The 23,033-nt window shown below is 43.2% G+C and overlaps 1 protein-coding gene across 1 annotated transcript in view; it reads left to right on the top strand.

The window, feature by feature from the left end:
• GDI2 (GDP dissociation inhibitor 2) overlaps window positions 1-19,617 on the top strand; it is a 91,243-nt gene extending 71,626 nt beyond the window's left edge. Inside the window, exons 8-11 of the mRNA XM_077264471.1 lie at window positions 5,349-5,520; window positions 5,660-5,804; window positions 11,985-12,039; window positions 18,717-19,617. Coding sequence (XP_077120586.1) covers window positions 5,349-5,520; window positions 5,660-5,804; window positions 11,985-12,039; window positions 18,717-18,866 — 522 coding nt within the window. The 3' untranslated portion in view covers window positions 18,867-19,617. The remainder of the gene's footprint in view (window positions 1-5,348; window positions 5,521-5,659; window positions 5,805-11,984; window positions 12,040-18,716) is intronic.
• Window positions 19,618-23,033: the final 3,416 nt, after the last annotated feature.

Below are 23,033 nucleotides of genomic sequence, written 5' to 3'. Positions count from 1 at the left end.
CAGAACTTGACTGAATCATGGGCTAGCTATAGTTGCGATGGTAACCATTTCAGGGCCTTCTGGTGCATATGGAGATTTTTGAAGAAACCAAAGATTTGGCAAAACCGGAGCACAGATATTTAATGTAACCTTACCATGCTTGTATAGTCATGTCAATGCAGTAAAAAAGTGATGCACAGTGCCCCATAGATGACACCAAAACGTAAAGTTAAATACTAGTAAAGCCACAGATATTTTCAATACTTCAGATACATACCCTAGAAAACGTTGTTTCCATGTTCGCAGGGTGTGTCTCTCCAGAAGTGTAAGCTGGGCAAAATGTCCAGGGCACTAAAATGCATCTGCTGGGCGGTTTTAAAGGAAATCTGTGACATTTCACCAAACTAATCTATTATGGTCATACAGGCTATAAATTGCTGAAAATCTTCCTACCTGTATATGAGATGCCTGTTGTTGAGAAATCCTCTTTTATCACTTTATGTAAATGACGTCTTCCAGGTTATGGGGAGGCCGGTGCCTGGAGATAACTCTGCCTCCAGAGCTTATTGTAAATGAAGGGGGAGTTACCAGTGTGATGGCCACTCTCTGCTCTCCGGATATTAATGCAGAGCTGTGTGATTATACCTGACACATCTGCAGTCCAATGGGCGGTCTTATCAGTGATGGACAGCTTTCTTTCTATAAGTATGTATACAGAGACCTCTGTCAGTCACAGAGCAGTGGATTAAATGGTGAACGCACAGGTTATACTGAATCTTTTCTCACAAAACTCTTATTATCTCTTATTAATCTGCTCTGTAATGATGCCAGCAGATTCAAATGCTTTTTCATGGTGATAGGTTCTCTTTCAGCTTCCATCTTGCAGGCAGACAGGGTTGTGATATTGTTGCAATACAGAAAAAAGTGTTTGTAAAAAGACAAAATTCAGTTCTCCTGTTATGTTAGTTACTTGTGTCTGTGGTAACTCCCTCTTCATGTAAAATAAGCTCTGGGGGTAGAGTTATCTTCCAGGCAACATCGTCCTCAGAGCCTGGAATAGCTCATTTGTATAAGGCTATATGCCCACGTTGCGGAATCATATGCAGATTTTTCTGCACAGTTTTTGAAAAATCTGCATATTTACCGCCGTTTTTTGTTCTGATTTCACCTGCGGATTCCTCTTAAGGAGCAGGTGTCAAACGCTGCGGAATCCGCACAAAGAATTAACATGCTGCGGAAAATACTGCGCGAAAGGCTGTGTTGTATTTTCCGCACCATGTGCACTGCGGATTTGGTTTTCCATAGGTTTACATGGTACTGTAAACCTGATGGAAAACTGCTGCCAATCAGCTGCAGATCTGCAGGCAAATCCGCACCGTGTGCACATAGCCTAAAAGATGATTTCTCAACAACAAGGTATTCGATATGAGGCTTACAGGGATGACTTTTTCCAGCAATCTATAACCTGTATTCCCATATTAATAGTTTAGATAGGTGGAATGACTGATTCCCTTTAAAACCAGGATACTTTATACAGTGGCTCAAGTGGTTTCTGGTGTTTTGGCACCTCGGGGCTCCACAAATGAGATGGCATCCATTATGGTAAAATCGGAACTTCAAAAGCCAAATGTTGCTCCTTCTGTTCTAAGCCCCGCTTTGTACTAAGACAGTAGTTTCCATTCATGTAAGGGGTGTTGCTGCACTTGGGAGAAATTGTGCAACAAATTTTGGAGTGCATTTCCACTGTAAACATGAAACATTTGGATCAAACTCAACATTTTAGTGGAAAATGTTTTAATTCCACATAGCATGAACTTCTGTGACTTACCGTATATACTCGAGTATAAGCCGAGATTTTCAGCCCAAATTTTTGGGCTGAAAGTGCCCCTCTCGGCTTATACTCGAGTCATGATCGGTGGTGGGGTCGGCGGGTGAGGACTGTCATATACTCACCTAGTTCCGGCGTTCCTGTCGCTCCCCCTGCCCGTCCCACGGTCTCCGGGTGCCGTGGGACCGCTCATTAGAGAAATGAATAGGCTGCTCCACCTCCCATAGGGGCGGAACCGCCTATTCATTTCTCTAATGAAGCGGTGCCGGTGACCGCTGATAGAGGAAGAGGCTGCGGCACCGAAGACCAGCTGTCCGGGGGAAGGAGCAGGACGCCGGGAGCAGGTAAGTATGTCATATTCACCTGTCCTCGTTCCACACGCTGGGCGTCGCGCCATCTTCCCGGCGTCTCTCCGCACTGACTGTGCAGGTCAGAGGGTGCGATGACGCATATAGTGTGCGCGCCGCCCTCTGCCTGATCAGTCAGTGCAGAGAGACGCCGGGACGGGACGCTGAGGAGCTGCAAGCAAGAGAGGTGAGTATGTCGTTTTTTTTTATTATTGCAGCAGCACAGCTTTATGTGGAGTATCTATGGGGCAACGGTGCAGAGCACTATATGGCACAGCTATGGGGCAAGGGTGCAGAGCACTATATGGCACAGCTATGGGGCAACGGTGCAGAGCACTATATGGCACAGCTATGGGGCAAGGGTGCAGAGCACTATATGGCACAGCTATGGGGCAACGGTGCAGAGCACTATATGGCACAGCTATGGGGCAAGGGTGCAGAGCACTATATGGCACAGCTATGGGGCAACGGTGCAGAGCACTATATGGCACAGCTATGGGGCAACGGTGCAGAGCACTATATGGCACAGCTATGGGGCAACGGTGCAGAGCACTATATGGCACAGCTATGGGGCAACGGTGCAGAGCATTATATGGCACTGCTATGGGGCAACGGTGCAGAGCACTATATGACACAGCTATGGGGCAACGGTGCAGAGCACTATATGGCACAGCTATGGGGCAACGGTGCAGAGCACTATATGGCACAGCTATGGGGCAACGGTGCAGAGCACTATATGGCACAGCTATGGGGCAACGGTGCAGAGCACTATATGGCACAGCTATGGGGCAACGGTGCAGAGCACTATATGGCACAGCTATGGGGCAACGGTGCAGAGCATTATATGGCACTGCTATGGGGCAACGGTGCAGAGCACTATATGACACAGCTATGGGGCAACGGTGCAGAGCACTATATGGCACAGCTATGGGGCAACGGTGCAGAGCACTATATGGCACAGCTATGGGGCAACGGTGCAGAGCATTATATGGCACTGCTATGGGGCAACGGTGCAGAGCACTATATGACACAGCTATGGGGCAACGGTGCAGAGCACTATATGGCACAGCTATGGGGCAACGGTGCAGAGCACTATATGGCACAGCCATGGGGCAACGGTGCAGAGCACTATATGGCACAGCCATGGGGCAACGGTGCAGAGCACTATATGGCACAGCCATGGGGCAACGGTGCAGAGCACTATATGGCACAGCTATGGGGCAACGGTGCGGAGCACTATATGGCACAGCCATGGGGCAACGGTGCGGAGCACTATATGGCACAGCTATGGGGCAACGGTGCAGAGCACTATATGGCACAGCTATGGGGCAACGGTGCAGAGCACTATATGGCACAGCTATGGGGCAACGGTGCAGAGCACTATATGGCACAGCTATGGGGCAACGGTGCAGAGCACTATATGGCACAGCTATGGGGCAACGGTGCAGAGCACTATATGGCACAGCTATGGGGCAACGGTGCAGAGCACTATATGGCACAGCTATGGGGCAACGGTGCAGAGCATTATATGGCACTGCTATGGGGCAACGGTGCAGAGCACTATATGGCACAGCTATGGGGCAACGGTGCAGAGCACTATATGGCACAGCTATGGGGCAACGGTGCAGAGCATTATATGGCACTGCTATGGGGCAACGGTGCAGAGCACTATATGACACAGCTATGGGGCAACGGTGCAGAGCACTATATGGCACAGCTATGGGGCAACGGTGCAGAGCACTATATGGCACAGCCATGGGGCAACGGTGCAGAGCACTATATGGCACAGCCATGGGGCAACGGTGCAGAGCACTATATGGCACAGCCATGGGGCAACGGTGCAGAGCACTATATGGCACAGCTATGGGGCAACGGTGCGGAGCACTATATGGCACAGCCATGGGGCAACGGTGCGGAGCACTATATGGCACAGCTATGGGGCAACGGTGCAGAGCACTATATGGCACAGCTATGGGGCAACGGTGCAGAGCATTATATGGCACTGCTATGGGGCAACGGTGCAGAGCACTATATGGCACAGCCATGGGGCAACGGTGCAGAGCACTATATGGCACAGCCATGGGGCAACGGTGCAGAGCACTATATGGCACAGCCATGGGGCAACGGTGCAGAGCACTATATGGCACAGCCATGGGGCAACGGTGCAGAGCACTATATGGCACAGCCATGGGGCAACGGTGCAGAGCACTATATGGCACAGCTATGGGGCAACGGTGCAGAGCATTGTATATATGGCACAGCTTTATGTGGAGTATCTATGGGGCAACGGTGCAGAGCATTATATGTGGCACAGCTTTATGTGGAGCATCTATGGGGCCATAATGAACGGTGCAGAGCATTATATGGGGCAGCTTTATGTGGAGCATCTATGGGGCCATAATGAACGGTGCAGAGCATTATATGTGGCACAGCTTTATGTGGAGCATCTATGGGGCCATAATGAACGGTATGGAGTATCTATTTTTAATTTTGAAATTCACCGGTACCTGCTGCATTTTCCACCCTAGGCTTATACTCGAGTCAATAAGTTTTCCCAGTTTTTTGTGGCAAAATTAGGGGGGTCGGCTTATACTCGGGTCGGCTTATACTCGAGTATATACGGTACTTGAAGGGTTTAAAAACTTCCTGACTGCGGTTTAAAAAAAAAAAAAGTAAACTATTTCGATAACTACTTAAAAAAAAAAAAAAAAAAAAAGAGAACCTTATACTAATCTGTCACACAGTTAGTGATGTTAGCGGGCATGGCTGCAGCACTTTTACATGTGGGGGGGGTGTTGTGTTTTTTTTTTGTTGTTTTTTTAAATCCACCATACAGTTCACTTTACTGGGCTTACTGTTTAGTGCTGATTTCTGTTTTTAAGGGGCGTGTTGATAATGCAGAGCACCCTGAGGACTCGCTCTCAGAGAATCCCGTGAGCGACTTTTGTAAATAACATTATCTAGTGTTTGACAGAATATATTTAACCTTAAAACTTTAACTGTTTAAAAACATTTTTTTGGAATATCACGATCTGTATTAAAAATAAAAATCTGGCAATTTTCACACAAGAAATTGGGTCGGTTCTAGGCTTATACTACAGTCATGCCATGTGAAGGGGTTAATAGAGGTGCCTGCACAAATATGGTAAGATTTTCTTCCTAGTAAACCTCAAATATTTCATTCATTCTTCTAGGTTGCCCGATGCAAGCAGTTGATTTGTGATCCCAGTTATGTTCCAAATTCTGTCACTAAACTTGGCCAAGTTATTCGTGTAATTTGTATCCTGAGTCACCCAATAAAAAACACAAATGACGCCAATTCTTGTCAAATCATCATTCCGCAAAATCAAGTCAACAGGAAATCTGGTAAGATAAAACATGTACTGAAAAACATTGAGCTTCTATTGAATATTTTATTTTTTTTGTGATCTGCTGTAATAGGCGTGCAATATGACCTGCTTGTTTTTATCTAATTTCTTTCTCACGACTCTTCATCTCTTCCAAGATATCTATGTGTGCATGATTTCGTATGCACACAATGTGGCTGCACAAGGAAAGTACATAGCTATAGTCAGCACTACTGTAGAAACCAATGACCCAGAGGGGGAGATCAAACCTGCCCTTGAACTCCTGGAGCCCATAGAGCAGAAGTAAGTGAATTTATTACTAATATCTACTGTAATATAGTGTGTGTGTGTGTGTGTATATAGATCGATCTGTCTGATCCTGGAATTTAACCTTTTTCTTTTTTTGAGGGTTTGCATCAGTTCATGTAAAGAAGATGCCTACATTTACAAACATTGTTTGCGTCACAATAAAAAGAAAACCAAAAAGTAGACCAAATAACTGAAAACTTCAATGTGCATAATTATTCGCTCCCCAAAAGTCAGCACTTTTTATAGAGCCTCCTTCTGCGGCAATTACAGCTGCAGGACACTTTGGATAAGTCTCTATAGGAATTTTGCCCATTCCTCAAGGCAAAACTGCTTCAGCTTCTTCAAGTTAGATGGTTTCCACTGATGCAATCATAAAATCTGACCTCAGTTTCTCAATTGCATTAAGGTCTGAGCTTTAATTAGGCCACTCCAAAACATTTACACATTTCCCCTTAAGCCACTCGAGTGTTGCTTTAGCAGTATGCTAAGTCATTGTTGTTGAAAGGTGTCCCAGTCTGCAATCGCTGACAGATGGAAACAGGTTGTACTCAAGACTATTTTGCCTGTCACTGCTGCTGTAAAACATCCCCACTGCATGATGTGGCCACCACCATGTTTCACTGTGGGGATGGTGTTCTTGGGATGATGAGCTGTTGGTTTGGCGCCAGACATAATGTTTACCTTGGTGGCCAAAAAGTTCAATTTTGGTCTCATTTGACCACAGCAGCTGCCTCCATACATTTGAGGAGTCTCCCACATGTATTTCAGCAAACTCAAAACAAGCCTTACTATTTGTGTGTAAATAAAAGCTTTTTTTTCTGGCCACTCTTTTATAAAGGCTACCTCCTATGGAGTGTGTGGCTATGTGCGCACGTTGAGTATTTGTTTGCAGAAAGTTCTGCAAGGATTCTGCATCTCTTGAACGTGCATTTTTGCCGCATTTTGTGCATCTTTTTTGCATGCGTTTTTGTACAGCAATGATGGCTTTTTTGAGCTAAATAAGATTGAAATAAAGTTTTGTGATGTAATTTCTTGGTAAAACACCATTTTTTTGTTTTGTGGTTTTTTTCATGCTTATGCAGTGGCATCAGGATAATGGGATTAGGGCTTGGTGTCTGCAGCTGTCATGGACCTAGCTTAGTAATGAAAAGGGGTCAGCCCGACACCCTCATTACTAAGCCAATAAGTAAACACAAACACACATTATCACCAGCCTATGTAGGAGCGTTAACAGAACGAACGTACATAGGCTGTAACCAAACAGCAACTAATAATTTTAACGAAAATGAAAATTGCGCGGGCTCCCGAGTAATTTTCATAACCAGCAGAGGGAAAGCTGAGGGCTGATGCTAATATTCTAGGAAGGAGCCAGTAGCCAGTGGCCCCCTCCCAGACTGAAAACATCAGCTCTCAGCCTCTCCAGAAAAGGCACATTTACAAGATGCGCCAAATCTGGCGCTTAACCTCGCTCTTCCCACTTGCCATGTAGCTGTAGCAAGTAGGGTTCATATTTGTGGGCTTGATGTCACCTTTGTATTGTCAGGTGACATCAAGCCCACAGGTTAGTGATAGAGAGGCGCCTACAAGACATCCATCCATTAGTAACCCCGTAGTGATGATATGATAGATAGAGATATATATATATATTGTCTAAGGGTTTTTCTGTCTGTCCTGGAAATCCCGCGTCTGATTGGTCGAGGCCGCCAGGCCTCGACCAATCAGCGACGGGCACAGCATGGCGACGATGTCAAAGGTTGCCTCGACCAATCAGCGACGGGCACAGTCTGCCGCGAATTTGCCTCGACCAATCAGCGACGGGCACAGTATCGACGTAGATGTCATAATGGTTGCCATGGTGACGATGTCATAAAGGTTGCCTCGACCAATCAGCGACGGGCACAGCATGGCGACGATGTCAAAGGTTGCCTCGACCAATCAGCGACGGGCACAGTCTGCCGCGAATTTGCCTCGACCAATCAGCGACGGGCACAGTATCGACGTAGATGTCATAATGGTTGCCATGGTGACGATGTCATAAAGGTTGCCTCGACCAATCAGCGACGGGCACAGTCTGCCGCGAATTCTGGAATCATCGTTGTCCATATACTACGGGGACATGCATATTCTAGAATACCCGATGCGTTAGAATCGGGCCACAATCTAGTTGTATATAAACAACCAGAATAAAATCATTTATTTGAAATGACACAGAATCCTTTAACCCCTTCATGACCCGGGGTATTTTTGTTTTTGTTTTTCGCTCCCCTCCTTCCCAGAGCCATAACTTTTTTTTTTTTTTTCCCGTCAATATTTTCCATGTGAGGGCTTTTTTGCGAGATGAGCTGTACTTTTGAATGACATCATTGATTTTAGCATGTTATGTACTAGAAAACGGGAAAAAAAATTTCAAGTGCGGTGAAATTGCAAAAAAAGTGCAGTCCCACATTTGTTTTTTGTTTGGCTTTTTTGCTAGGTTCACTAAATTCTAAAGCCGGCCTTGAATTTTGATTCTCCAGGTCATTACGACTTCATAGACACCAAACATGTCTAGGTTCTTTTTTATCGAAGTGGTGAAATTCAAAGCACTGGGAAAAAAAAAATTGCGCCATTTTCTGATACCCGTATCGTCTCCATTTTTTGTGATCTGGGGTCAGGTGAGGGCTTATTTTTTGTGCGCCGAGCTGACGTTTTTAATGATACCATTTTGGTGCAGATACGTTCTTTTGATCACCCGTTCTTCCATTTTAATGCAATGTCGCAGCGACCAAAAAAAACGTAATTCTGGCGTTTCGAATTTCTCGCCACGCCGTTTAGCGATCAGGTTAAAGGGAACCTGTCACCTGAATTTGGCGGGACCGGTTTTGGGTCATATGGGCGGGATTTTCGGGTGTTTTGGTTCACCCTTTCCTTACCCGCTGGCTGCATGCTGGCCGCAATATTGGATTGAAGTTCATTCTCTGTCCTCCGGAGTACATGCCAGCGCAAGGCAATATATATATTTTTTTTAATCAGACGATTCTGAATGCGTTGATACTAAATGTGTATTTGTCTTTTTTATTTTATTTTGAATGGGGCGAAAGGGGGGTGATTTGAACTTTTATATTTTTTTATTTTTTTCATAATTTTTTAACTTTTTTTTTTTGTTGCCATGCTTCAATAGCCTCCATGGGATGCTAGAAGCTGGCACAACTCGATCGGCTCAGCCACATATGAGCGAAGCTCAGATCGCTCCTATGTAGCTGAATTCCTGCATTGCTATGAGCGCCGACCACAGGGTGGCGCTCATAGCAATCCGGCATCAACAACCATAGAGGTCACCGCCGGAGCCCGCATCAAAGCAGGGGATCTGACCTCGGACGTACTATCCCGTCCGAGGTCACAAAGAGGTTAATAAATCTTAAACCATACTCACCGAACGCCTAATCCACCGAAGCCAATGTCTCTTGCAACATAAATAAAATAAACCACAGTATTCCTCATCTGTCTGCCGAGAAGATAATCCATATTGTCCCACGACGATCCTGATCACTTTGATGTGACTGTCCTCAGACAGCCGGCGATACACTGCGCGAGCAGTTAACTCCTGTCAGTGTATCACTGAGCTGCTGTGAGAAGGTTAAATAAGTAAGTGCAAGTCATATCGAAGAAATTTTACCACTAACATGAAGTACAATGTCACGAAAAAAACGTTTCGGAATCAGCGTGATCCGTTAAAGCGTTCTAGAGTTATAATCGCCTAAATTGACAATGGTCAGAACTGTAAAATTAGCCTGGTCATTAAGCTACAAATTGGCTCACTAAGGGGTTAAAAAAAGGTACAAAAGTTGGTTATGCCCTTGATATGGCAGTAACCTACCTCAACAGAAGTTATAAAAAATCCAAATGGCAGTATATTAGTATATAATACCAAAGAAAAATTTCATGGACAAAGATTCATGAGAAAACAGGACATTGATATGTACTCTTATTAAATAATTAAACCCATGGATGCGCAAAAAAAATTCACAACACCATGTCAGTATTTAAGGTATAGCAGCTTTGACTGAAATACAAAAAACGCAGCTGGTTGTGGACTACTAGAAGGTTTAAACCATAAAGTGATTATCCGAAACGAAACTGCATAAGGGAGAATAAGAAGCAAAAAATGGAAAAGCTATTAAAAGCAAGAAAACCATGCTAGTAAATCAAAAATATTTGAAAAAATATCAAGGTTCAAACCTGCTGGTATTAGGGTATTAAGATGTAAAATTTCTATTTGGAGCCATTTTTGCCAGTAGAAAATTTGTGGAGGAGCAGACCCCACGCGTATTGCCAGCTACATCCGTGGCTTCTTCAGGGAAAATGTCTGCTCCATGCTGCACATGATCAAAATATATACCTTGCCATGGAAGAAAAGACAATTGGTCACACATGAACAATAATTACTGGCTGATGGAAGAGGAGCGAGAGCAAATCCATTCAGCATGGCCTGTGTCAGTGTTCAAAGAACCCAGTGTCAATAAAGTTGGTTGACTGTACAATTTTGCGCATGTGTAAAAGACGACATGTTTGCGCATGTGCCTTATCAAGTAACAAAAAGGCATGCCGTGCACATGCATCGTATGGCTAGCAATGGAGCATCCACCATATCAGAAGCGATGGTGCGCCTGCGCCCTGACCCCTTGCACAGGCTCTTAAGTCAGCTTTTTTTTACCGCGGGTCACGCTGACATCTGACAGCATGACCCTGCAGTGCGCTGACCGACAGTCTTATAAGGCTACCGCCGGTGGCAGGTCACAGCTGTGGGGCCACGCTGACATATGACAGTGTAACTCGCAGCGCTCTGACTGAAGTTCTTACCGGCCCGCGGACTGAGACAGCCGTCGGCCACTTCCTCCACCAATCGGCGTGTGAAACAGCTGACGCGATGACGTCATTTCATTGTGTCTGCTGTGTACTGCGGAGAGTCGGTGCACGAGAGGCAGGGAGAGAAGTAGAGCATCGGGGAATGGGACTCAGGTGAGTGTTGATTTTTTTTTTTTTTCTTTTTCATGTGTATGGGATGTTTAAGTGGGCATGGGGAGGCTATGGCTGACATACTGCACATGGTGCTGCACATGGGGGTGACATGCTGCACATGGGGGTCCACATAGGGGTGACATGCTGCAGGCTATGGGGGCATCATGCTGCACATGGGGAGGCTGTGTGGGGCTCTTACAGTATATAGGGGGATGTCAGCATACTTCTGCTAAATATTAAGTGCTACAATGAATATTAATATAATTATCAATAATATAATAATTGTAATATATCAACATTAATACTGAGTAGAATTAATTTCGGCCTATTGGTTCAGCCCTCCACAATAGTCATGGTCTCTCCTAAGGCCCCTTGGGAAAATTAATTACCCTCCCCTGCCATAGGAAGACTGTAAAAACGCAAACAAAAACTTCAGCAAATCCGCAAACCTTTTTATACCTGTGTTTTGCTGCGGATTTGACTGACTCAATTGAAGTCATTGGGTGAAATGCACGGAGAATTGACATGCTGCAGAAAAAAAACGCACTGCAAATACTCCAAAAAAAAAAATAAATTACTGATTATGTGCACAGCACTTCAGGATTGTCCATTGAATTACCTCACATAAGGATTTAATTGTGTTTTTGGCCCATCTCTGCTCAGAAAAAAATGCCACAAACACATCAAAAACACACCGTGTACACCGCATACGGCTTATTTTGGTCGCATGGACAGACACTCCAGTCTCTGCTTGGAAACTCTGCAGCTCTTTCATGGTTACCTTTGGTCTTGGCTGCCTCTCTAACACTTTCCTTGCCCCGGCTGAGAATTTTGGTGGGTGGCTCTTGGCAGGTTTTGTTGTGGTACCATGTTCTTTCCATTTGATGATGCTTTGGTAGCATAGGGGTGAATACATATGCACATGCCGATTATTAGTTATTTGATCCATTAAGTTTAATTTGTGCCTATATTTTTCTCACTTCACCGACTTAAACTATTCAGTGCTGATTCATCACACAAATCTGATTACAAAAATGTTTGAACACAGGTTGCAATAGGTAAAAAGCCAAGGGGGGGTGAATACTTTGTGTGTCTGTGTCATCCTAGATACCAGTTCTCCATTTAAGTATACTTTAATCAAAATAAGTTAATGTAGTTTTTTTTCTCCTCATTTAGGTTCGTTAGCGTCAGTGACATTCAAGCTCCAACTGACTTGGGAACAGAAAGTCAAGTAAGTTTTATAGAAACATACACTAGTAATTATAACCTGACCATTCATATTACGAATTCTTAAAAACTACCCTACTAAATATTGTGACTTATTGTTTAATCTGTAATCTAATCTAGGCAAAGTATGTGTGTGTATATGTATATGTATATATATGTGTATGTATATATATATATATATATATATATATATATATATATATATATATATATATATATATATATATATATATATATATATATATACACACATACACACACACACACACACACCACACACCACACACCACACACCACACACCACACACACACACACTCTCATGGCCAAAAGTATTGACACCCATGCAATTCTGTCAGATAATACTCAGTTTCTTCCTGAAAATGATTGCAAACACAAATTCTTTGGTATTATTATCTTCATTTAATTTGTCTTAAATGAAAAAACACAAGAGAATGAAGCAAAAAGCAAAACATTGATCATTTCACACAAAACTCCAAAAATGGGCCAGACAAAAGTATTGGCACCCTCAGCCTAATATTTGGTTGCACAACCTTTAGCCAAAATAACTGCGACCAACCGCTTCCGGTAACCAACAATGAGTTTCTTACATTGCTCTGATGGAATTTTAGACCATTCTTCTTTGGCAAACTGCTCCAGGTCCCTGATATTTGAAGGGTGCCTTCTCCAAACTGCCATTTTTAGATCTCTCCACAGGTGTTCTATGGGATTCAGGTCTGAACTCATTGCTGGCCACCTTAGAAGTCTCTAGTGCTTTCTCTCAAACCATTTTCTAGTGCTTTTTGAAGTGTGTTTTGGGTCATTGTCCTGCTGGAAGACCCATGACCTCTGAGGGAGACCCAGCTTTCTCACACTGGGCCCTACATTATGCTGCAAAATTTGTTGGTAGTCTTCAGACTTCATAAAGCCATGCACACGGTCAAGCAGTCCAGTGCCAGAGGCAGCAAAGCAACCCCAAAACATCAGGGAACCTCCGCCATGTTTGACTGTAGGGACCGTGTTCTTTTCTTTGAATGCCTCTTTTTTTTCTCCTGTAAACTCTGTTGATGCCTTTGCCCAAAAAGCTCTACTTTTGTCTCATCTGACCAGAGAACATTCTTCCAAAACGTTTTAGGCTTTTTCAGGTAAGTTTTGGCAAACTCCAGCTTGGCTTTTTTATGTCTCAGGGTAAGAAGTGGGGTCTTCCTGGGTCTCCTTCCATACAGTCCCTTTGCATTCAGATGCCGACGTATAGTACGGGTTGACACTGTTGTACCCTCGGACTGCAGGGCAGCTTGAACTTGTTTGGATGTTAGTCGAGGTTCTTTATCCAACATCTGCACAATCTTGCGTTGAAATCTCTTGTCAATTTTTCTTTTCCATCCACATCTAGGGAGGTTAGCCACAGTGCCATGGGCTTTAAACTTCTTGATGACACTGCGCACGGTAGACACAGGAACATTCAGGTCTTTGGAGATGGACTTGTAGCCTTGAGATTGCTCATGCTTCCTCACAATTTGGTTTCTCAAGTCCTCAGACAGTTCTTTGGTCTTCTTTCTTTTCTCCATGCTCAATGTGGTACACACAAGGACACAGGACAGAGGTTGAGTCAACTTTAATCCATGTCAACTGGCTGCAAGTGTGATTTAGTTATTGCCAACACCTGTTAGGTGCCACAGGTAAGTTACAGGTGCTGTTAATTACACAAATTAGAGAAGCATCACATGATTTTTCGACCAGTGCCAATACTTTTGTCCACCCCCTTTTTTATGTTTGGTGTTGAATTACCGTATTTTCCGGCGTATAAGACGACTGGGCGTATAAGACGACCCCCCCAACTTTTCCAGTTAAAATATAAAATCTTCTTAAAAGTCGGGGATCTTCTTATACGCCGTATGTCGTCTTATAGGGCCGGTGACTAATGTGCCTTTTGGGTGGGAGTGGTCCCGATGACGACGAGGGGGCGTCTCACAGGAAAGTGTGAGTGGAATATCCCCCATTACCTCATCGTAGCGCTGAAGCGTGGGGTCTCTGCTGGGAGCGGCGGCTCCTCTTTGTGCCGCGTGGGTGCTGTGGGGCGGCGGCTCCTCTTCAGTGTGGGGCCTCTGTGCTGTGGGGTGGCGGCGGCGTATTTTCATGCGGTCAGTCGGCGCTCCTCCGGCATCTTAAAGCCTGGAGGCCCCGCCGGCAGCTCCATTGCTACGATGCGGTGGCCTCCGGGAAAATGGCCGCTAGGGGCGGCGCATGCTCAGATTCAGATCTCGTCCCGAGATCTCGGGAGACGAGATCTGAATCTGAGCAGCGGCCATTTTCCCGGAGGCCACCGCATCATAGCAATGGAGCTGCCAGCGGGGCCTCCGGGCTTTAAGGAGATGCCGGAGGAGCCCCGACTGACTGCATGAAAATACGCCGCCGCCGCCCCACAGCACAGAGGCCCAACACTGCAGAAGAGGAGCCGCCGCCCCACAGCACAGCACCCACGCGGCACAAAGAGCAGCACAGAGACCCCACGCTGCAGCGCTACGATGAGGTAATGGGGGATACTCCACGCACTTTCCTGTGAGACGCCCCCTCGTCGTCATCAGGACCACTCCCCCACTCACCCACCATATACACCCGGCGTATAAGACGAACCCCGACTTTTAAGAAGATTTTCAGGGGTTAAAAAGTCGTCTTATACGCCGGAAAATACGGTATATCCAATTTGGCTTTAGAACAATTCTTTTTGTGTTTTTTTTCATTTAAGACAAATTAAATGAAGATAATAATAACAGAATTTGTGTTTGCAATCATTTTCAGGAAGAAACTGAGTATTGTCTGACAGAATTGCATGGGTGTCAATACTTTTGGCCATGACTGTGTGTGTGTGTATGTATGTGTGTGTATATATATATATATATATATATATATATATATATATATATATATATATATATATATATATATATATATATATATATATATATATATATATATATATATAATATATTTTTATTTTTTTTTTATATTTTCTGTAACCATTGATCTTGTTTAGGAATTAAATGCATTTATAATTTCATTTTGGCTTTTATATATAGTCAGAAGATTCACTAATCACTTCTGTAGATATGCACATTTCTTCTTTCATAGTTTCCTTTGCACAATCCTGCATCTGTGGTCAGTCCTCAGATGTTCCCCTCTTTATTAAGTGGGGAATCTGATGTTACATTTATCCAACTAAAAATCCTGTGCCTGTTAGTGGGAACCTGTCAGGTCCCTGTGCCCCCAGGAGTTGTCTACCTAGCTATACACCCTGCATAAGACCCTGCATTACATTAAACACACAAACCGATCTCTGTAAAAAGTACTTCTAAAGTCTGTTCATGAAATGGAAATGAACCCTTGACAAGTCATTGAGGTGTTGTTGTCCCCAGACTAAACGGCCCACTTAGCATGTTGTCACAATCCTGTGGGTGTGATAACATAACTTACAAGAGTCTGCATCAACGTCAGCACTAGCACTATACAAATCTGACGCATTTATGTGGCTTTATTCCCTCACATCATTGACCCTCTGAAGCCAGAAGACTTCACTCTGCATGACTGGAAGTCTCTTGCTCAGGGGCCTGATAACATGCTTAGTGGGCCGTCTAGTCTGGGGAAACTAATGTCGCATCAACTAGTCAAAGGGTTAATTTCCATATCATAGATGGAGAAAAAAAAGTATTTCTAAAGTCCAAAGACCTTTGTGTCCAAAGTAATAAGGGACTGTTACGCAGGGAATTTGGATGGGCAGATACAACTGCTGGCGGTTCTAGGGGCACCGGGGATCTGACTGGTTCCCTTTTAAGAATTGTTTTTCTAGAAGCTAGATGAGAACTACAACTGAGCGTAGAATGAGGGAAGCCGCTTGGGGGCTGTCATCCTCTTCCCATTCCCTGCAGTGTTAGAATTTTCTGAAGACCTTTAATTTCTTTAAGGCTACGTTCTGATGATGAGCTTTTGGCGAGTGTGACACTGCACATTTTTGCACCTATTTAAATTGGGTTACTTGCATTTTTTTCATTGTTTTTGCATACCTTTTTTATCACGTTTTTGGTGTCCTGCTTTGAATAAACTTTTTTTTTTTTTTACTTCCTGGTATTTGCCTTTGACAAAACTGATATACTTGAGTGCGGATTATATGTTTCCACTGTGGAAATGTAATAAAAACGCATTTGCGTTTTTTACCTGCAGATTTTCCACATCTAATGCAAGTCTGGAAAATCCGCAAAGACAACTCTGCGTACCCGTTATTGTAATATCTGGTGCCTGCATGCAGCTAAAAGCAGCAGGGAGAAATGTGACTTTTTATTCTCCCCGTCTGCATTCGGATTGTCATGGAGCCCTGACTGACAGCTGAGCCCCAATGTAGAGTCCGTGTCAGTCAGGGCCAGGTCGCAGTTACAGCGGCCGCTCTGTATTCTCAGAGCGTGACTAAACCAGCGGCGCCCCCGCATCCATGACTGAAACCAAATGCTGACGGGGAGAATATAGTTAATTTTGTCGCTCGTGCATGTGTCGGCCAGCATGACAGCGCGATTAACCTCTGCATGTTAAATGTTTATTCTGGTGATTGGTTCCTTTTAACCCCTACCTCATGCTGTCTTCAGATTACATATCAAAAACTTGCTGACAGATTCCCCTTAAGGCCCCGTTCACACATCCAGTATTTGTAAGCCAACACCTGGAATGGTTAAAAAATGCCGAAGTGGTGGGTGACCTGTTTCTATTATACACATGGAGAGCAGTAACAAGTTTTTTGTTTTTTAAATCTTCTGGAGGTCAAGTGCTGTATTTCACAGGCAACATGTTGCCTTGAATTTGCATTGTGTAACTCCTTTTTTAATTTTTCACCTTTTAGTGGTGCTACAGGAAAATAAAACGCTGAGGGTAGGTCATCCTGGAGGGTCTGCTCCAAAACCTGCCTCACAAAGCGCTTACTAAATGTGCAAAAGAATAAAAAACAAAAAAAAAAAACAGTTTGATTTTTTGAGCTACACTTCATTACTTCAGGTTTCCAAAGATGCCAATTGGTTAAAATAATTATGCTGCCCTCTCTTCAGGTGTCTTCTGCTCTGAAGATGCTCTATACTGTTGCAAGTGAATGGGGTGACTGAAAATATGGTTAGATGATGTCTGGTCATCTTTTTAAGCATTTTTGCTCCTAAATCCACTAGCTGTTTTTTATTAATACCTGGAGTTAAAAAGTCTAACAAAAAAGGTGAAAAATAAATGCATCTTCCTCTTGAAAAACTCTGGAAAATGTTGTGTGCAAAAACCCGTATTGCCAAGTTTCCCCCAAATAACACTAATAGGCTGGGGGTCCCATTGGGCAGTAGGCGGGGAGGAAGCTTTTATTTAGTCTATTGCCAAGGTCCTCTTCTATGGAGAAATATTTATTGAAGTCGATAACCCCCCTTAGTGATGTTAGACATAAAGGAACTGAAACTTGCTATAAGATGTGTAGCTGTGTTACTAATTCTGTCTTCTAAAGCATCATCTACAAATAAAAGGTCATAGTGGTGGAGCAGAGGGCTGCTGTAGTGCACAGGTATGGCCACCATGACATGGCACATTAATGTCCTGCATTGGTTGCTGTAGGCAGTGGCAGCCTGACTGCTTTCATTGGGAAAAAAAACAAAAAAACGCTTATTGGCGTTTGTTTTACCCCCTTCCTGACTGGGCATTTTTTTATTTAATGTACTTTGCAAGCGGGGAGAAAAAAAATCTAAATGCAGGGAAATGGCAAAAAGCAGTTCTGCAACTGCTGTTATTTATAGCGTTCTGTATATGGTAAAAATGATCTGGTAGATTCTCAAAGTCCGTATGATTATTGCAATTCCAAACGTGCATTTATTTTTTTTTTGTGGTGAAAAATGAAAGTATTAAAAAAAAATAAATGTCCTGACTGTTTCCAAGACTCATTATGTTTAATTTTGTTAGTGATGGAGCAGTGTGAGGTCTTGTTCTTCACATATTGAGCTGACGTTTATATTAATATCCATTTTGGGTAGACTACATGTTCTGATCACCTTTTTATTGCAGTTAATTGCTCTGTTGCCACTTACACCACACGTTTTTACATTTTTTTTAATGAGGTGGAAAGCTATTCAAACGTTTTGTCTATTTTCTTTTTTTTACTGTATGTTGTAGACTTTTTAAGGGACTTGCACCTGTGATCATCCAAACAATTGTACCATGTATTATTCACAGCAATAAGACAGTATTGCCAAAAATATAGTCTCTTATGAATGCTAGCCACAGGATGGCCTAATCATGATGGGCAGGGGGAACGTCTTTAGCAATCCTCGGCTGTCATGCGAACCCACATATGCATCACCAGGTGCACCGATGGGCAGTTAAAACAGGGTGGTCTCCGTAATTTCAATATTAAATGCCTCTTTCACAATTGACAGCAGCATATAACAGGTTAACAGCCACATCCATCATCTTCTGTCAGATGCAAGCTCAGCCTCTGAGCCCGCATCAAATCAAGGAGCTGACGGGATGTACCAGTATACCATATGTCGGTAAGGTGTGAAGGGTTAGTCTCATGAAGACACTGATGTATATAGGGAGGATTTTACTGAGGAAATTAGAACCTTTCTTTCTAACATCAGTGGCCCATTCATTCCTAATTTAATTTCTGATCGTCTCTTTAGATCTTTATTTCACGCACATATGATCCAACAACTCACTTTGAAACTACCTGCAATGACATCAAGGATATCTACAAGAGGGTGACTGGATCAGAGTTTGATTTTGAGGAGATGAAGCGCAAGAAGACAGACATCTTTGGGGAGGACCAGTAGACTCCTGCACCATATCTGGGAGAATTCCTGAATCTGCTACAAAATACACATTTGGGATATTATGAACACCGTATGAAACTCAATATTGCAAGGCCTGCTTTTTGTAAAAACTGAAAACCAAGAATACCGCACTGGTGACTGCTCTGAGCCCCGCTTCTGTTTCACTTCCTGATGAGGCTGCTGTCCATAAACCAAATCTGTTCTGCCATTTCTAGATTATTATTTGAAGGAACTGATCTTTTTCAGTTTAACTGTAGAAGTAACTCATGCTCTGAAGTTCTATGCCTTCACTACTGACATTTTATCGTTGTTTTAATGTAGATTCTGCTTTGATGTACTGAATAATGCTTTCTTTTTAGAAATATCAGGTTTAAATGAAATATGTATCCTATGATCGGTTTAATCTGATTTGCTGTCAGAAGCTTTGTAAGTATCTTGTGCAGCATCTCAGTTACTGCCATCGTCTCACTGTGTTACTTTCTGATCAGGTCTGTTCTGCAATATGGAGCTCCCAGTGTGTTATTCTTGTGAAGTTTTCAATTTCCTGACACCAGCTCAGAAAAGTATGGCTGTAGCCACCTCTGTTTTCTGCAGACTGATGTCCGTAGTATTATGCAGGCAATGCTTTCATTTAATTCAAATGATAAAAAAAATGAAAAGCAGTATTGATTTGATTTGAGTCCTAACTTCAAATGTTGCTTTAAATGGGGATTGAGTTAATGCAAAAGTAAAGCCAAATTGTGAAAACGTATGGCGTTTCATTGCCTTTGTGGTTGTCTTGTGTTACATTACATCAAAAGTGACTTTCACTTTCCAGCAAGGTAATAAGAGTATTTCTCTTTACCACATGTACTTTAAACTATGGCCAACACTGGTGTTGTATTGAATTGTTACATTATACTTTTCACTGTACCATTAAATTGCACTCTCTAAACTTTTTCAGATTTCGCAGTGATCTAACATAAGTCTATAAAGATGTACCAGTTACTCATATAATTCCAATAAAAAGGTGCCCTGATATCGGCATCTGTCCTAGTTCTTGGCTGCTCCACATCTGGCGGGTGTCTGACACTGAAGTACACAGATGCTGAGAAGTAGAACAAATTATAGTGTAAAAGGTTGTGCAGTTAGCAGAAAAACACAGTGGGTTTATTACAGGAAACTAACAAATCTGTCACTTTCCAAGTAGCCTGTATGTCCCCGTCACCCCAAAACATCCATGCTGCATAAAACTATGGGGGTAATTTGGCAGCAGTATTTTGTGATGTACGGTAAGCCGGAAATGAGACCATTTCAAAGGTAGGAGAGAGGTAATGGTGTAACCAAGCTGTACTAAGTCCCAGAATTACTTCCTATAGTTGTGATTTAAAGGGGTTTTCCACGTTTTAGAAAACACCCTTCCACAGTCATAAGTTTGTTTTTATACTTTTTTTTATTTTTATGTAAGACAAAACCGACCTGCTTTACTCCCCTCCTCTGGCTTCAGTGCTGAGTCTCCTCTGTTCCTCTGTGTTCTGCAGCTCTGCTGTAGTCCTCTCACCACTTCACACTTTTAGTCCATGTTGATAACTTTTTTTTTTTCACCGGACGTCCCTCATGACAGCACGACAGGAAGGTAGTCCCATATATCCTTCAGTGATTGGAAACACACAAGAGGTTAAAAGCCCCCTTTCCGCCTCAACCCCAGTGTTTTTCCTGTCCCTTGCAGCAGGGCTGTGGAGTCAGAATCGTGGAGTTGGAGTTTGAGCCCATTTTGGTGGAGTTGGAGTCTGAGTCAGTATAAAATGCAGTTTGTGGGGAATATTTTTATCATAAGAATTTGGAAAAGTTATGAAATGTCCTATAAATGTCTGTCATATTCCTGATCTAAGGTCTAGACTTTTAGCTGAGATGAATCTGTGCTGCAGTTTGTTTATGATAAGTAGTGAAGCTCCTCCTCTACAGATAAGGGGAAAAATAACAAACACACGGGGAAGGAATCTCAGAACTTGTGGAGTGAACAGGAAAGTAGGATTAAAGGTACCGTTACACTAAGCGACGCTCCAGCGATATAGACAACGATCCGACCTAAACTAGATCGCTGGAGCGTCGCTGTTAGGTCGCTGTAGAGACGTCAAACACAGCAGCTCCAGAACGATGCAGGAGCGATCCAGTGACGTAACGGTGACTCGCTTATCGTTCACGCTCCATGTAAAAACATTGCAGGCATCGTTGCTTTTGCTGTCAAACACGACGATACACGCCGATCTGACGACCAAATAAAGTTCTGGACTTCTAGCTCCGACCAGCGATATCACAGCGGGATCCAGATCGCTGCTGAGTGTCAAACACAACAAGATCGCTATCCAGGACGCTGCAACGTCACGGATCGTTGTCGTTCTCGTTGGAAAGTTTAGTGTGAAGGTACCTTTACACTAAACGACTTACCAACGATCACGACCAGCGATACGACCTGGCTGTGATCGTTGGTAAGTCGTTGTGTGGTCGCTGGTGACGTCACCGCTGTGCTCTCCTTTACGGCCAGCGCTGACAGAAGCTGACGGCGGGGGACGTGACAGACATCGGAATGTGAGTATGTAGTGGTTTTTTTTTTTTTTTTTTACTTTTACAATGGTAACCAGGGTAAATATCGGGTTACTAAGTGCGGCCCTGCACTTAGTAACCCGATGTTTACCCTGGTTACAAGTGAACACATCGCTGGATCGGCGTCACACACGCCGATCCATCGATGACAGCGGGTGATCAGCGACCAAAAAAAGGTCCTGATCATTCCCATCGACCAATGATCTCCCAGTAGTAGTCCTGATCGTTGGTTGCTGTCACACATAATCAGATCGTTAGCGGGATCGTTGCTACGTCACAAAGTGTGACGTTGCAACGATATCGTTAACAAAATCGTTGTGTGAAGGTACCTTAAGGCAAGTACTTCTTAAAGCATATCTAAACTGTCAAACTGCATAAATCAATAGTCCAGTATATGTTGTCTCTGTATTCTTGATGTTTTGTTTTTCCTCTTAGCTCATGTTTGGCTGCCCTTATGACTTATATACACTATACATAGAATATAAGGGGAAAAACTGTTTCCTAACATCTCAAATTTAGAAATACAGCAACAGGATCGATGAGGACATGTGTGTTCTGCAATATGATTCAGCACAAACATGCTCCCTCCCCTCTTCAGACTGTGAAGAAATATGATGTGAAGCATTTAGTGAGCTGTACCCTGAAACAAGCCTGACATTGAAAGTTCAGCATAAAGCTATCTAACATATTTTACAAACTTTACTCATCTGTCCTAATGATTTATGCAAAGATTGTTTTATTTATATCCTAATTTATACAGTGCATGATTCCCTATTCTTGCAAGAATTACAATATACCTTATTTTTTACAGGACAAAATTATTTTGAGTGAATTTACATAATTACAAAATGTCTAGGAAACGTCTTCTGAAGTCAGCTGTATTTGAGCATTTTATAGTGACTCAAGATAAACATTTTGTATGTCAGTGTATAAGTGACCCAGATGAAATCAAATGCTGTGATGCTAAAATTAGGCAGTGATAAAAATGCTCCTTCAAGAGCTTCCAATGCAAGAAGAACATGTCCCTCTTGCAAAGTGAAGAAATTGGCTATTGCTGTCAGAACCCCTAAAATTGATTCCATTTTGAAGAGACGTGCTAGAAAAGAGGCAAGGGGCAGCACCTATTTAAGGATTGAGCTGAAACCCTTCCTTGTAGATATGGCCAACCCTCAGGTAATACTACATGAAGGTCAATGGACACAGGTGGCTGAATTGAAGGAATTTCTTCATCACTCATTTACATTGACTAAAAAAGTTAATCACAGATAGCATTGCTGCTTCAATGAAATGGAGCGGGACACTGCTATTAGAAACTAAAATACTTCATGTAGCTGTTTTTGTGGACCTGAGTCGTTGTCTATTGCTGGATGATGAACAGCTTATTAAAGGAAAAGAAGCTCTGATTGAGGTAGCAGTTAGCATGAGTGGGCTACAGGATGGCCAAGAGCAAGAGGACTCCGGTCCTGCAAGTGCTGCTGCTGTTTCTTCATCCTCATCAGCGGAGTTTGATTTTGAAAAGTATTTGGATGACATGGAGCAGGCAAAGCGTCGCCACAGGGAAAATATTCCAGTCCCATAGAAAAC

This window comes from Ranitomeya variabilis, chromosome 5 (assembly GCF_051348905.1).
Source record: "Ranitomeya variabilis isolate aRanVar5 chromosome 5, aRanVar5.hap1, whole genome shotgun sequence".
NCBI lineage: Eukaryota > Metazoa > Chordata > Amphibia > Anura > Dendrobatidae > Ranitomeya > Ranitomeya variabilis.
The sequence above is the reverse complement of the archived record's forward strand: the minus strand, read 5'-3'. Positions and strand labels throughout refer to the sequence as shown.